At 26.6% G+C, this 14,759-nt stretch overlaps 1 protein-coding gene across 1 annotated transcript; it reads right to left on the bottom strand.

Annotated features, from left to right (window-relative positions):
• Window positions 1–9,449: 9,449 nt before the first annotated feature.
• Window positions 9,450–10,955, bottom strand: LOC142318149 (uncharacterized). The gene has a single exon (XM_075354695.1). The coding sequence runs from the start codon at window positions 10,940–10,942 to the stop codon at window positions 9,518–9,520; it is 1,425 nt and encodes a 474-aa protein (XP_075210810.1). The 5' UTR covers window positions 10,943–10,955; the 3' UTR covers window positions 9,450–9,517.
• Between the last annotated feature and the right edge of the window lie 3,804 nt (window positions 10,956–14,759).

Below are 14,759 nucleotides of genomic sequence, written 5' to 3'. Positions count from 1 at the left end.
TACACTTATCCTCAGTTAGTTGGATAACGTATGAGAAATCTATTTTTGTCAAATGTAAACCATTTAACCATTGTAACCCATTGTATACCATTTAATACGAGTCAGCTTATCAAGGTAGGTGTTCTCAAGATTAAGAAATATGTAAGAAAAAAAATAAAAGACTGATAAATATTTAGTAGATAAAATGTGTAACAGTTTTACTGAAAGGTATGGGACACGCACTACAGACAATATTGAAATTAATGTATATGAAAGATGAAAAAAAATTTTAAGTAACGTGTAATAAATTACCAATTTTCTAAAGATATAAATATACAATGTAAAAAATAATCAGTCAGGGTCTACAGAGGAATAAGCATGGTTAAAAATTAAAAAAAAAAATTAAATAAGGTAACATACGGGTTAATTATTGAAACATATCAGAAGTTCAGTATTTTTTCCAACAATTTTTGAGAGTTATTAATCAGGTCGTATAATTTTACACGAAACAAATGTTTAGAATTTTAGTAATTGTATTTACAAGCGACACATTTGAGATTATCTGGTTTGGTTAATCAGAAATGTATCTTTTATCGCGTTCCTATATCTGAAGTCTACATTTATTTTTTCAAAACGGATTCAATTTTTTTTCCACATAGAAATCAGAAATATCAAACCGTTTCTACATTAAAAAGTAAAAATTGCTTTGACGGAAAAATGTTAATTATAATTATTCAGTTTGAAATGATTTACATTCACAACGTAATCTGAAATAATATTGGAACTCTCCTAAGTAATACTTACAAATGAAGAAAAAATTCCCTTTTTAAACAACGCCCAAATATTTTTCCTTCCATCAAAAATATAATCCCATGTAACCAGGTTTTTTTTTTTAGAAATTAGTTTTAAAATTGTCATTTTACTGTGAAATGTTTAATTGCAACTATAGATTTCTTGTTAATGACTACATTTTACCATAAATTTTTAATTTATTTTTTATTTTTTTCTATTTTCCTAATATGTATGTTCCGGTCTATTCATCTGAACAATTGAACACCTTATCAGCAGCTCAATGAGATGAGGATGATATTTATGGCATACAAATGAGGTGTAGTACAAATTCAGGCCGACCATTCCTGACACTTATGGTTAATTGAACCCCATTCACACCAAAGTACAATGACATCCACTGTCTAGTAATCAAATCCATATAAAAGCAAAAACATTTACTAGGATATGAATCTCAGAACATTCGAATTTGAAAATCAGCTGTTGAACAACTGAATTGCGACGAAATGTTAACCATTAGACAAGTCTGTCGGGCTATTAATTTTGAATATATAATTTTATTTAAATCGTTAAACGAAGTATCTAATATAATTTTAATTTGAAAACTCAGTTTTTAGATATTTTTTTGTTGTTGTTATTTTAACTAAAGGAAATTAAAAAAAAAAATCAATTGCGCAATTAAAATTACAATTAAAAATGAATAATAACAGTTTCTGAAATTATAATCGTTTAAAAGTAAATTCGTTATATTTTATTTTGAATTTTGTACTATTTATAAAACCTCACACATTTTAATGAAATGAGTGTTATTAATACAATAATAACAGAGATATAATAAACAGTTTGAAAGTATTATATGAATAAAAATAGATTTATTACAATACAACAAATGGAATCAAAGTAATAAAAAAAAAATATGAGATTCAAAAAATATTTTTCTCCATAAAACTATATATATTTTCTATAAAATATAACATGTAATATTTATATATACAAATAATTTATTATAATAATATATATATTTATAAAAATAACTAATATACAATATAATATATTTCATAAAAGTAACATGAGCCAAAAACACATAATTACGTAGAGATAAAAGTACGTTAACACTTTCATTACCAAATAATTCCTTTTTATATAATATCTTGATATAACAATATTAATTTTTTAATTTCATATTCGATATTACGGTAAACAGTAGTCATATTTTATAATACGTTTCTTATATTTATGAAGTTTTTTTGAAAAGTTGAGTTGAAAATATAATTATACGTCTACGATTGTATCTACTGCCAGTTTAATTAAATTTCTAATTGGTATAAATAAAATACTTCAGTTTAAAAAATATATTAGGCATTTAAAAAAATAATTTTTTCTTTATTGTATGTTATTTGTTTTTACATATTCTGGTAATAGCAACAAATTTTTATGCAATAATCTGATTAATCCAAAATACAATAAATTTTTAAATCCACTCTTTTTAGGAGGTATTATAATTTTTTAATAATTAAATTTAGAGTTTTCTAGAAAGTAATAAAAAATAAGTAGTTTCTGGTGATAAAAAATTCTCTGTTTTGAACTTTGTATAATTTTAAATAAAATCATGTCATTAAGACCCTCAAGTCTATTTCTTTGTGTAGTGGTAATATAAGAAAACTTTATTAATTTATTATATTAATATGATTTTTTAATGGAATTAACATAGATCGTATATTCATTTTTAATAATCCTGAGAAAACTACCAATTATTAAAAAAAAAATATATATATACTATTTTCTATATTTTTGTACATTATTATTTTAATGTAATACTTTAATTAATTGATACTTTTATTATTTTAATTATAATTACTTTAATAATTAAAGATCTACAATATATTTTTGTAATATTATACATCGTTCCACTTTATTACACTTATTACATATGTATTATATAACTTTAAATAAACTTTTCATGAAGTTTATAAAATATAACTTTAAAATAAATCATTACGTTCTGTTCTAAAATCTTTCTTTGGAACTTTAATGACTATTCCGTAAGTTGTTATACAGTTTGATTTTGAATTTTAGTTGTTTTACCCTATAAAACCTTTTAAATGGCAGAATAAATTTCAGTAAAACCTTTTGTTATATTTTTAACGAAAATTATTAATTTAATGAATTGGAAAGAAACACATTTAGAATAGGCATATTTAATCAGAAGGCTACATTATAATTGTTTCTTTAATTAGGAACGTCAGAATTACCTTTATTTATTGTTTTTCGAACAACATTTTAATATGATAGTAAGAAAAAAATAATAATAATTTTAAATTTTACTCTTTTAATAATTTTATCACAACCAGCCCTAATATTGAAAAAAATTTCCGTATTTTGTTATACTTCTTATAGCAGATTATCGATCTTTAGAAATAATTACAAAGAGAAAAATTATCAATTTAAACTCTCGCTTAATAAAATTAAAAACAACCCGTAATATATTAGAAGAAGTAACACATTAAATCTATATCATTAAATACAGAAGTATTATAACTTGATGTAGGAAGGTGATAAGTCATTAAATAATTTACAATTAAGTTTATATCTGTATATAGATACCTGTATATCGAAAGGTATAAGCTAAATGAAGTAACTAACGTCTTCGTTTTGTATGAAATAAACATGAATGTAGAAATACTTAATGTTTTCTATACCAATTATAAAAATTACTTTATAACAAGAAGGGTGTGCCAAGTAAATAGCTAATATCACCTTTCCTTTTATAGATATTAATAATTACTAGTAACCTGCTCATTAGTTGTTTCCCCGTTTAAAATGTTATTTAAGTTAACTTTTTTTTCACTGTTACAATTTTTTTTAAGTTAATACTATATTATTTACTGTATTACCAATAAATTTAATCCGATATCAATAAGTACTCAAGATTGTATTTGCTATTCTATTTATAATGAAAATAAATTATTTTTTTGTATTATGTCAAATAAAATTGTCTTCATTTCTGTATCTTAATTGAATATTTCATTTTGATTACTGAGATTTTATCAGTAATATTATTATTAATTTATTATTTAAACAATTTTCTGAATTAATAAAAATCGCTTAATAAATTATATTATTTCTCTCAAGTGTTTAAATAATTCATCTAATCATTAATATAAACACTTCTACGTCAACAGACATTTGCATACTGAAAAAAAAATACAGAATGGTATTGGTTACGATAGAATTTAGTAGAAATTAGTACATATTAAACGGTGAGATGTAGTTAAGTATCTTGCTAAGCTTTCTGTCTGAAGTATACTTCTTCTTTATAAGTGAGAAACATAACACTAAGAAAAAATGTAAAAAGAAAAAAATGCTATAGGCGTTCAAAATGTGGGCAAAGAAAAGATTAAACCGGAAAAAAATGAAAAACATTAAGAAGTAGTCAGGAGAATTATCGAGAGTAGAGACTTAATAAGAACAATTCAGAGTAAGAAAGCTAATTGTCTGGAATATATCGTGAAAGGAGAAGGATTGATTAAAATAGCATTAAAACGTCGAGAAAAGGGTGAAAAATAAAGTTCTAGAATAAATCAGAACACAGGTGCTAAACTAAAGTAAAACTTAACCGCTAAAATGAAATCGGAATTATTTTAAAACTTAGCTGAGTAAAGGATCTGTCTCATAAGGGGCAAAAATATGATAATAGTAATGAATCATAATTAACTTTGAATTAGAAAGTAAAAAGTAATGAAAAAGATAATAATAAATAATTAAAGTGGAAAAATCAATTAAAAGATTATAATTTACAGAAAGACAAACTGCGAAAAATTCCTAGGAAAGGGAAAAAATAAAAGTAGAGAGATAAATTCAGTAATAGAAAAGAACAAATGAAAAAATAAAGATAAGTTAAATAACATCAGGGAAAGATGCAAAAAGAAGAAAAGCAGTAAAGTAAAAAAATTAAATGGATGAAATTTTAACTGATCTTTTTTTCTGTTTAATAAATTTTCTATTTGTACATTCATTTAAATACATGTTGCAGTATACATATTTCTTTCGATGCGATTAAGATGAACAGGTACCGCTTTCAATTAACATAATGAATTCGTAAATTACCTTAGTACATTTTTTTTTAACTTAATTAAATTCTGTATATAAAATTGTTAAATCAGTTTCTAAATAAAAAAATTTTTTTGTATAAAATTAAATAAATAAATGCACACACACATACACACGCACACACACACACACACACACACACACAAACACACACATATACTTATAAAATTAACTTTTTATGGTGAGAGGTGATTGAAAAATAACTTATATCGAAATAAGAAATTAATTTCATCCTATATGATTTTATTAATGTATAAAAAAAGTTGAAGAATAAATTAACCGACGTGTATTAAGACATAAAAACATCGATAATAAATTAAAATACACAATGACATTATTAACAAGTTCTAAAATCATAAATATTCCAATAAAAATAAAGTAAAATAGTAAATAAAATTAATTTTTCATTGCTGTTACATTGAAATGTCATTTTAAATATCCAAGAAATGAAAATATTAATAGTATTATAGAATTAAAATGATTTTTAATTCATATTATTTGGTTCAAGATATTAATAGTAAAAAGTTATATAAAATAATAACTATGTTATAATATTTCGCATATACTTTACAGAAAGTGATATCAATTGAAAACGTTTTTCCATTTTTTTTTTTTTTTGTAGGAAGTAACAGTAAGAGAAAATAAATAAAAATAATTTATAAAAAATAATACAATGGATGAAGATAAGTTAAAATTCCATACGTAAAGTAAAAAGTAAGCAAGTTGGTTAATTTATCGAATGATGTAAAATCAGATATCTGAAATGAATAAAGAACGAGATACTTATTAATAAGTTTAGAAAATTTAAATGTGAAAAATTTTTTTTTAACAAAATTCAAGAATAATAATATAAAATATTATTTTATAATAACGCGTATCTACGCGTTATTATAAAATAATATTTTATAATAAGTTGAAGTTATTCTTGTTATTGAAGTTATTCTCTGTGAAGTTATTCTTCACATTCTTTGAAGTTCTACTATCTAGTAGAACTTCAAAGAATGTACTATCTAGTTCTACTATCTAGTAGAACTTCAAAGAATGTGCAGAACTACCGAACTCAAATTGCCTGTTAAATTACACTCGAATGATAATTGTCGTAATATTGATAAAAAAATAACAAGAAGAAAACAATTAAAAAAAAAAAAAAAAACTAACAAATATGTTTATTTTAAGTAATATAAAAGTCAAAATAAAATTTTAAGTAATAATAAAATCTGAATTTTTTTCTGATTTGCAATTAATTTTGTCAAGATTTTGTTTGCATTCACGTAAAAACAAAGAAAAAATGTTATCTTACCTTTGACGGCAAGTCACGATTATAGCTACTTTCTGTTTATGACGACATATAAGTCTTAAGTATTATAACAACAACAATAATAGCAATAATAATAATAATAATGGTAATAATGCAACAGAACATAAGATATTAGACACAAGGATATGGCCGGTCGGTTTATTTCTGTCCCTACATGATTTGTGTTATTGTTTATCCGTAGTCACGCCACAATCGGCCAAAACCAAGGACCCCATGTAGCACTATCCCTTTAAAACGCCTATTTAACTATTTCAACACATTACGATTATAAATAAATCCTATAGTATCCTATTTCCTTGTTTAATAAAAATAAAAAAAATAATAAATGTAACTATAAATATTTAAGCCAAATAAAAACGCTAAGGATCAAGATATCAATATAATAAATATAAAAATTATGTTACTCTACTTGTTTTACGAATGTGTTATGTAAAAATATACGTATGTGTTTATACATGCAAGTATTTATATTATATAACTAACATTATTAAAATAAAATGGAATTTATATTGAGATTTGTTCCTGGATATATTGAAATAAACCCATGACGTATATTATAAAAATATTTCTCAAATTTAATCTACTCATATAATAAATTTGTCATTGAATCTATTGATATATTATATTATGCAGATCGGTTAGAGAAATATTTAAATTTAATATCTTATGCTTATAAAAAATGATATTATTAAAAGTTATATTCCTAAACTTTCAGTTGTATTTATGACTTTTTTTTTAATTTCTATCATTGTAGTAATAAAATGGAAGTTATAGATTAATATGACTGTAAAGGTAACGTAAGATGTTCTGAAAAAAAAACATCTGTAAGCGTGAATCGTGAATTTATGAGTTAGAAAGATTTATAGAAGACAGTGGATAGAAGCAGTGAAGTGCAGATAAATGAAAATAGAAAATGGAATGTTAAATTTCAAATTTAAATGTTAGTATTACTTTTGAAAAATTAAGTATGTTGTAGCAGCTGGAAAACTTTAAAACGAATTCCAGAAAGAAGAAAATTTGTGGAAAATTGTTACTAGAAGAAAAATTAACTTTTATCGAATAATTAACTATTATACAGATCTTATATTATGAGATCTGTTGTGTCCATTGCAATAATGGAAAATGTATAGAAAACTTAAATATAAAGTATATAAGATTTTCTTGAAATTAAACAAAAGAAAACGGAAAGATAAAGGAACGAATGAGTGAATATAGGTTTCAAAGTATTAAAATCACCAGTCGATTCCTATTTTTTGTTTTGTAATTTTTAATTAGTTTTTGAAATAAAATGATTGTAAACTGTTCGATTCTCAAAAAAAAAATTAATACCGTTGAATAATAAACCGCTGAATTTGAAACTACGTAACTGATATTAAATGTTATATAGTTATTATATTTTAAAGAAAATCAACTATAAATGAATATTTTTGTATTTAAAACGTATTAGAAAAAATTAAGCATTAAAAAAATGTATGAAAAAATCTCTACTTATTCTATGTGCTTTTTTATGTTACTACGTGACAAAAAGTATTACCTATTAAGTGTTTCTAAAAGTTTTATTTTTTAATTTATTAGTTTGGAGTTTTATTTATTTTTGATAAACCGGGTTGTTAGTTCACATAAAAGGTGTTAAAGATTTTCAACAACATCTGTTAATAATAAAAGATATAATAATTATATTTTCTGATCTTTTGATATTTACCTTATATGAGCAATTTAATCATCATGATGTTTTATTTAAAGTAAAAATTTGTTGTTACTTCAGTTACATTCAAGATTAGTAAAGAACCCAGATTGTTTGTACTTATAGAATGTAGACTCGTGAGTGTACTTATTAAACAAAAAAATATAATAATGAGAGATAATAATCAGCGTTGGTATAAAATAATACAGAAAATAACAAATTCACGAATTTATTTAAATCCACTTAGTGTAATATAAAACATTACATTGAAAATCTCACTCGATCAATTAAGTATTACGTTTTTGTACTGAAAATAGCTAAATATCGGTAAAACATTAATAACAAAAACAATGTAAAATTTTCTAATAATTATTAATTATATTTACAACTACTATAATATTTTTTTAAATCTTGAAACTGGATTTAATACTTTTTAATGATTAACTCATGAACTGGTATGTCAGTTTCAAAAAATAAAAATAACAATTAATAAAATAGTAATATCATATTTAACCTAACATACAGTGAATATTCTGCATAGAAAAGAAATTTAATCGTAATATATATTTTCTTTCTTTATTTCATGAAAATATAATATGCTTTTATTTTTATGTAGGACTTATTAACCTTTTGTAGTATAAATTTTAGCAATTTTACCAGATTTAATTTTATTTTTTATTATTGCAAATACGTAATTATCATAAAAAAAGATATTACTGCAATCTTAATAAAGGATAATGCTATTAACAATAATACATTACATCTTATTAATAAACATTCTTCTGATTCAGATGATCCGTTCGTTTATTTAACAGTAATAAAACGTTTGGTGTCTTTTATTATCGTAAATATTAGTTTCACATTTAATTTTCTTTAAAGAAGGCAGCAGAAATATAATATTTAAAAGTGAAAGTAAACGAATATGTTTCATTATATATTTTTTAATAAAAATAAATTAATAAACGTACATTTAATAAATTTTTAACTGCTTTGCTTTCATTTAACTTTGCTTTTAAGGCTCATTACAATAATATTGTTATCTTCAATTACATAGGACAGTATTGAGGAAGAAAATCTTGGTAACTTAGTTCATTAAGAAAAAAATGGTATAATAATCTTAATTATAGTCTACTTATTTTAACTTGTATTACGTCTGAAACCACATTATTTGAATGTGTAAATAATATAAATTTTCTTTATACTCTACTTATCCGATATCAAATTACTAATTTGCACTATGAACACAAACTATTCTCAAAAAACCGACTGATAACAAAATTCCTCATCTCCGATTAAATTTTAATAACGAATAAGATAATATACCTGAATGTCAATCCGATTTTAAAGATAAAATCTTTCCCTGAACCGATGTAATATTTTATACTATTTTCTTTCATGTGATTCCAGGCCGTACACAAGTACGTTATAAACATTTCTAGAGAGTATCCGACAAGCTGGTATAAGAAAATATCAGTCACTTAAAAACGTAGTTTGACTAGCACTGTGAACACCCCCGCCACAAGGTCACGTGACAGTGACAGCGCGTACGTCCACTCGCTTCACTTTCGCCGATGTTCCCCGTGGCGCTGGTCTGGTTATAAACACCGTGAAAGTGAGAATAGGAAAGCGTCTTGTCCTCAGGTGTTGTTCGTCTGGTCGGCTTCCTCAGTGGGGGTCGTCGGCCGGTCTTCCGGGGATTCCTTGGACTGCGGTGAGGTCGCTGGTAAGAAAGAGCCCAAGCTCGATGTTGAGGAACGAGATGAATAATTATCTTTCTCGCTTCCGCTTAAACTCTTCCTGCTCTCAGGCTCTTCAGGCATATGATTGAAGCCGTATCCGACGGTTCTGTGAATAAGACGACTTCCATCAGTGCTAACTTTACCCATAAAAGAGCGGATTTCTTCGAAATAAGATTCATCTCCCAGGAGACCCGGCGGGCGGCAACGTTGATGCGTGAGTGCCGGGCTACGACGACCACCGTTTCTATCATCCAGGATCGTAGGCCCGTCGGCTTCATGTTTCTTAAGATGACGGTCAAGATTGGTCTGTTGGCCGAAACAGCGATCACAGAGCGGACATTTAAAAGGTTTCTCTTTATTGTGGATGTTACGCACGTGGCGTTGCAGGTTGCTAGATATACTAAACGATCGTTCACAGTACTTACATTTATAAGGTTGTTCACCCGTATGCGTACGAAGGTGGCGAGTAAGATTTGCGGATCGAGGAAATACTTTCCCGCAGAATTTACACGCATATCGATCCTTTACTTTGCCGCCACCGAGAGAGTCTGAAAAATTCTTCTGAGGGGAGGATTGTAAGGCAGGATGGTGGTTTCTCATCACATCGAAAGAAGGTGGTGGGGGAGGCGGTGGAACTTGGTGGCCGTTGAGCAGTGAAGTGTTAAGAAAAGGGTAAGGCCGTGCGGTCGGATATCCAGGTGGACTGCCTGCCGGGTAAGGTATCGGTAACCGAGGCACTTTATCGCTTCTATACATCGCTCCCATTATAATTTGATGCGGGAATATCACCGGGTAAGAATTTAACCCTCTCGGTTTCTGATGTACTTCGGGACTAGCATTTCTATCTTCTGTCCTCTGTTGTACTTCGACATCTTTTCCTGCACGAGGTGAAGGAGCGAGATCCGGTGGCGAAGGAGATCGTACGATAAGATTTTGATTCTCATCTTCCATATCTCTTCGTAAGGTAGATTTTTTGTGATCGACCCGCAAATCGAGAGGCTGGTCATCCTCTCGTTCACCAGTCGGTCCCGGTGGAGGCCTGCCGGCAGGCGACATGTGAGGTCCTGTTGACCTAGTATTTCTTGATAAATCGAAAGGCATCTCGTCAGCGGCGGGTTGTTCGTCCTGAGGAGGTGGCACACGGATTGAGAGAGGGTATACGGCGGCTTGCTTGGGTGAGCTGTGGCCACTTGTCGGTAAAATCATCTTGCGGGGGCTCGAGTCCTTCTCTCGCATCGTGTCAGAGCTCGCATTAGAAAGAGGGAGTGAGGCGACCCGGGGGTAGTAGCAGTACCAGGCCAGGGCCGAGTCCACCACGCTCATCCCCACTCACGCCGCTCCGACCTGAAACCAAAAAAAAGAATTGTCAGGTTAAAATGCTATCAAATTATTTTTACAATTAAATACTAAAAGATGATTTGAAAACTATTTAAATTTACACACACACAAACTAGATCTAATTGAGAATTTACGCCCCACGAAGATAATCAGTTTTATTAACGAAATATGATTAATTAATTTTTGTTCTTATATTTTTTCCTTGAACCTAAAATTTCTATTGAAAAAGATGAATGAAATTTTAAGAAATAATTTTTCACTGTGGAGGCCGATTCATTTGGGTAAATACTTCAGATTAAACATGTTTATCATGATAAATAGACAATTACAAGCAAAAAAAAAAAAAAATGCAACTCACTAAGGACTCTTTTTTTTATAAAAAATTGTCCATACAATATTATAATTTGAAATTAGCCAAGATTTTTTATAACTTGTTTTTACTGTGATTATTTTTTTTTTAACAAAGCATCCAGTATAAAACACTATAATCTTCTTTGCGTTACACATACTAGTTATTTTTATACAATCATTTATGGAAATATACTACGAACATGGTTTAGTCAAGCTTCTTTAAAATTACTATTTTGCACCGATTTAAATTTCGTGCTTTGGTAACATTTTATTTAAAAAAAAAAAAAAATACACTTAAGAACTGTAATATAGTAAAAAGTGATAGGCAAAGATAACAATAAATATTTATAATTTATTACTCTAATATAATAGTTCACAGGTGGTCTAATGTAATTAGGATGGTTTTGTAAGGATTATGGGAGGATGTGATATAGAAAAAATTCAACCAGTTGCAAGTTACTAACCACCTACATGGAAAGAGGTAAGAAAGACTGGCCCACTTAATTTGACCACCCTATAAGAAATATTATCATTAATCTCGATTTTTGAAATAAAAGCACAATTGTTAAAACAGGTTTGCATGATAAGCAATCTTAAGGGGCAGAGTTAGTCGTTGCCCCAAACAAGAAATACGAGGTCAAGTATAATATACTACCCTGGTATTTTAATAACTGATATACGGCTGGAATTGACTTTTAATCATACATTTGTTGTATCGACTTAGATTTTTTATACTTCGCAAATCACTATCACCTTCAGTATTTATGGTGCATATTTTAATTTATAATGCTGTTTTTAAATTTAAAATCGTTATTATTACTTTTAAAATATAAACTTCCTTATTAGCGTAATTCAGTATTTGATTAAGATTTTTATCTCACTCGTTTTTCATTATTACCTAAACAAAATTGCATAACATAATCTAAAATGTTGCATAATGGAATTTACATCGATTTTATCTAAATTACATTCAGATAATAAAAATAATAACAATAATAATAGCAACAAAGTCACCTTACATGTGCATCAAACAAAAGAAAAGGGAAAAGACGAAAAAAAGTAAAGATGAAAATGGACTTTTTCATCTTAAATTTTGATTTATTGACTTATCAAATAAAAAATAAAAAATGATTGACATGCTGATATGCTTTGTTTTGATTTCTCTATCTTACTTTATTTTTTATTATTATTCATTTTACTTCACAAATTAAATTCTGAAATTTAATCTAATATTATTCCCTTGCACAGCGATTTCTTCACATTTTTTCACCTATATAAATATATATTGCAAAATTTGACTAAATAATAGGCATTTGAATCGTGATAGAGTTTAAGAAAAAATATATATTTGCTCACCCGAGCAATTTTAAATAAAAACATAAATTTTATTGATTTTTAATTGAGTTACCCGATATATTTTGAAATTGAGCTGTAAAAATTTGTTATACGAATATACAGAATTATTCCTTTATGTATTCATATTGTCGTTTTATTAACTATAAATTACATAAAATATGGTATTTAATAAGAAAATATAAATATAATAAAAATTTCAATTTCTTTAAACAAAGTAATTAAAATGTAGGATAAAAAAAATATCAACCGTTATAAAAAATATTATTTTACTATTTTATGCAACTATACTCATGGCCATATTTTACGTAATATCCTGATACTCATTGCAAGAACGATCACGTGTACTCGTATTCTTAACTGGCAGATATATTTTGATGAAGTGTAGCCTAAATTAATTTTAAACTGAAAATGAATCTATAAAGTTAAAAATATTATTAAACTGAATGGTTCAGTGATGATGTATTATTTTTTTAATTATCAGTAGTAGTATTCACAGAAAATAAAACTTGTATTTTATATTTCACATTAATAAAATTTCACGATACAGTATTTCGATTCATCTGGGCTATTGCTGTTACTTTATGTAATCGACTTAGTCAATATAATCATAAAATAATTAAAATAAACCATAAAATCATGCGAATAAAAAAAATAAATAAAAATAAACTACAAGTTTACGAACCATGCTTTTATAAAATATATCATTAGAATATAATTTATATATACTCTTAAATTATACAACGCAACGGAATTGAGAATCTCGATATCTTGCAGAAATTAACACAGAATTAATAACAAGTCATAAAATAATCTGGAAATATAAACTAACATAATATTTTTATATTATGTTATGAAATATAAATGTTAGTTTATAATATAAGCTAACATTTTTCTTAGGGTGGAAGAGAACACTAAAGGACTTTTGAAATTCCATGTTTAAATGGTTAAAAAAGAGTAAGAATGAAATTAACTATATATTTCTTTTTTTAATTTTTCAGTAACAAATAAAGATATCTATCTGAGATTTTAGTGCGTGTAATCTTTATATGAATAAGTAAAATCCAAATTTCTAGATTTTTCGAAATTTCGATTTTAAAGGGTGAAGATGAATTTTTTTTTTGAAACGATTATTTTTTAATTTCACGGTAATAAATGAAGAGATGAACTTGATCTTTTATGTGTATCATCTTCATCTGAATATCTGAAATCAAATTTATACATTTTTCGAAATTTGACCTTAAAAGGGGTGAAGAACGGTAAAAATTGTTTGAAAATGATTGCTAATTTTCCCCATTTCCTACTATTCTAAACGAGATATTCACTAGATTTGGGCTTGCAAATACGTTTCAAATAAATATCTAAAAACCATTTTTTGAATGATGAATTTCGATTCTTAAACAGCGCGGCTGCTCAACCAATACTGTCACTACCAGTGTTCTCTGTGCAACGCGACTGGCTGCACCTGCCTCCAGTTACATGACTAAAAAACATAAAATAAAAATATTGACTGCGACAGGAAGCGCAAGTAATCGAACGCACGAAGCCGCGACGGGGATGCTAGTGTGTATATATATATATATATATATATATGTGTGTGTTTGTGAATAAAGTTTAATCGCGCACATATCTATTTTCTGAATAAAATAATTTTTACTTACGCCTATTCGTTTTTATTTTAATAATAATAATTACATTTAGGATTTTATTCTGTCTATACTAAAAAAAAGTTAAAAGTAATCTATATAAGCGGCACAGTATTTTGATTTTCAAGAAGTTCTAAAAAAAAAAATATATATATATATATATATATATATATATGAATAACAATAATTTTTATTTTATATAGATATGAAATTAGTAAATTGAATAATACAAATTAAACGTAATTAAACAAAAAAAATTGCATAAGAACACCGTGAAGCCTATTTCTTGATTAAAACATCATGGTGGCCCGATGAGTGAGTTGCTTCAGGGGACATTTGATATACTAGTGAACATATGTAGTGAAGACTTAACATCGTTTTCAATTATAATATGATTAATGACATTTGACATTAGTAAAAAAAAAAAATAACGTGTGTGTGTATATATATAT

The sequence above is a fragment of the Lycorma delicatula genome, chromosome 1 (assembly GCF_047948215.1).
Source record: "Lycorma delicatula isolate Av1 chromosome 1, ASM4794821v1, whole genome shotgun sequence".
Taxonomy (NCBI): Eukaryota; Metazoa; Arthropoda; class Insecta; order Hemiptera; family Fulgoridae; genus Lycorma; species Lycorma delicatula.
Note: the sequence above shows the minus strand (reverse complement) of the source record. Positions and strands in the feature narration are given on the sequence as shown.

Coding starts and splice junctions, on each gene's coding strand:
- LOC142318149 (XM_075354695.1), bottom strand. CDS start 10,942: ATGAGCGTGGTGGACTCGGCCCTGGCCTGGTACTGCTACTACCCCCGG.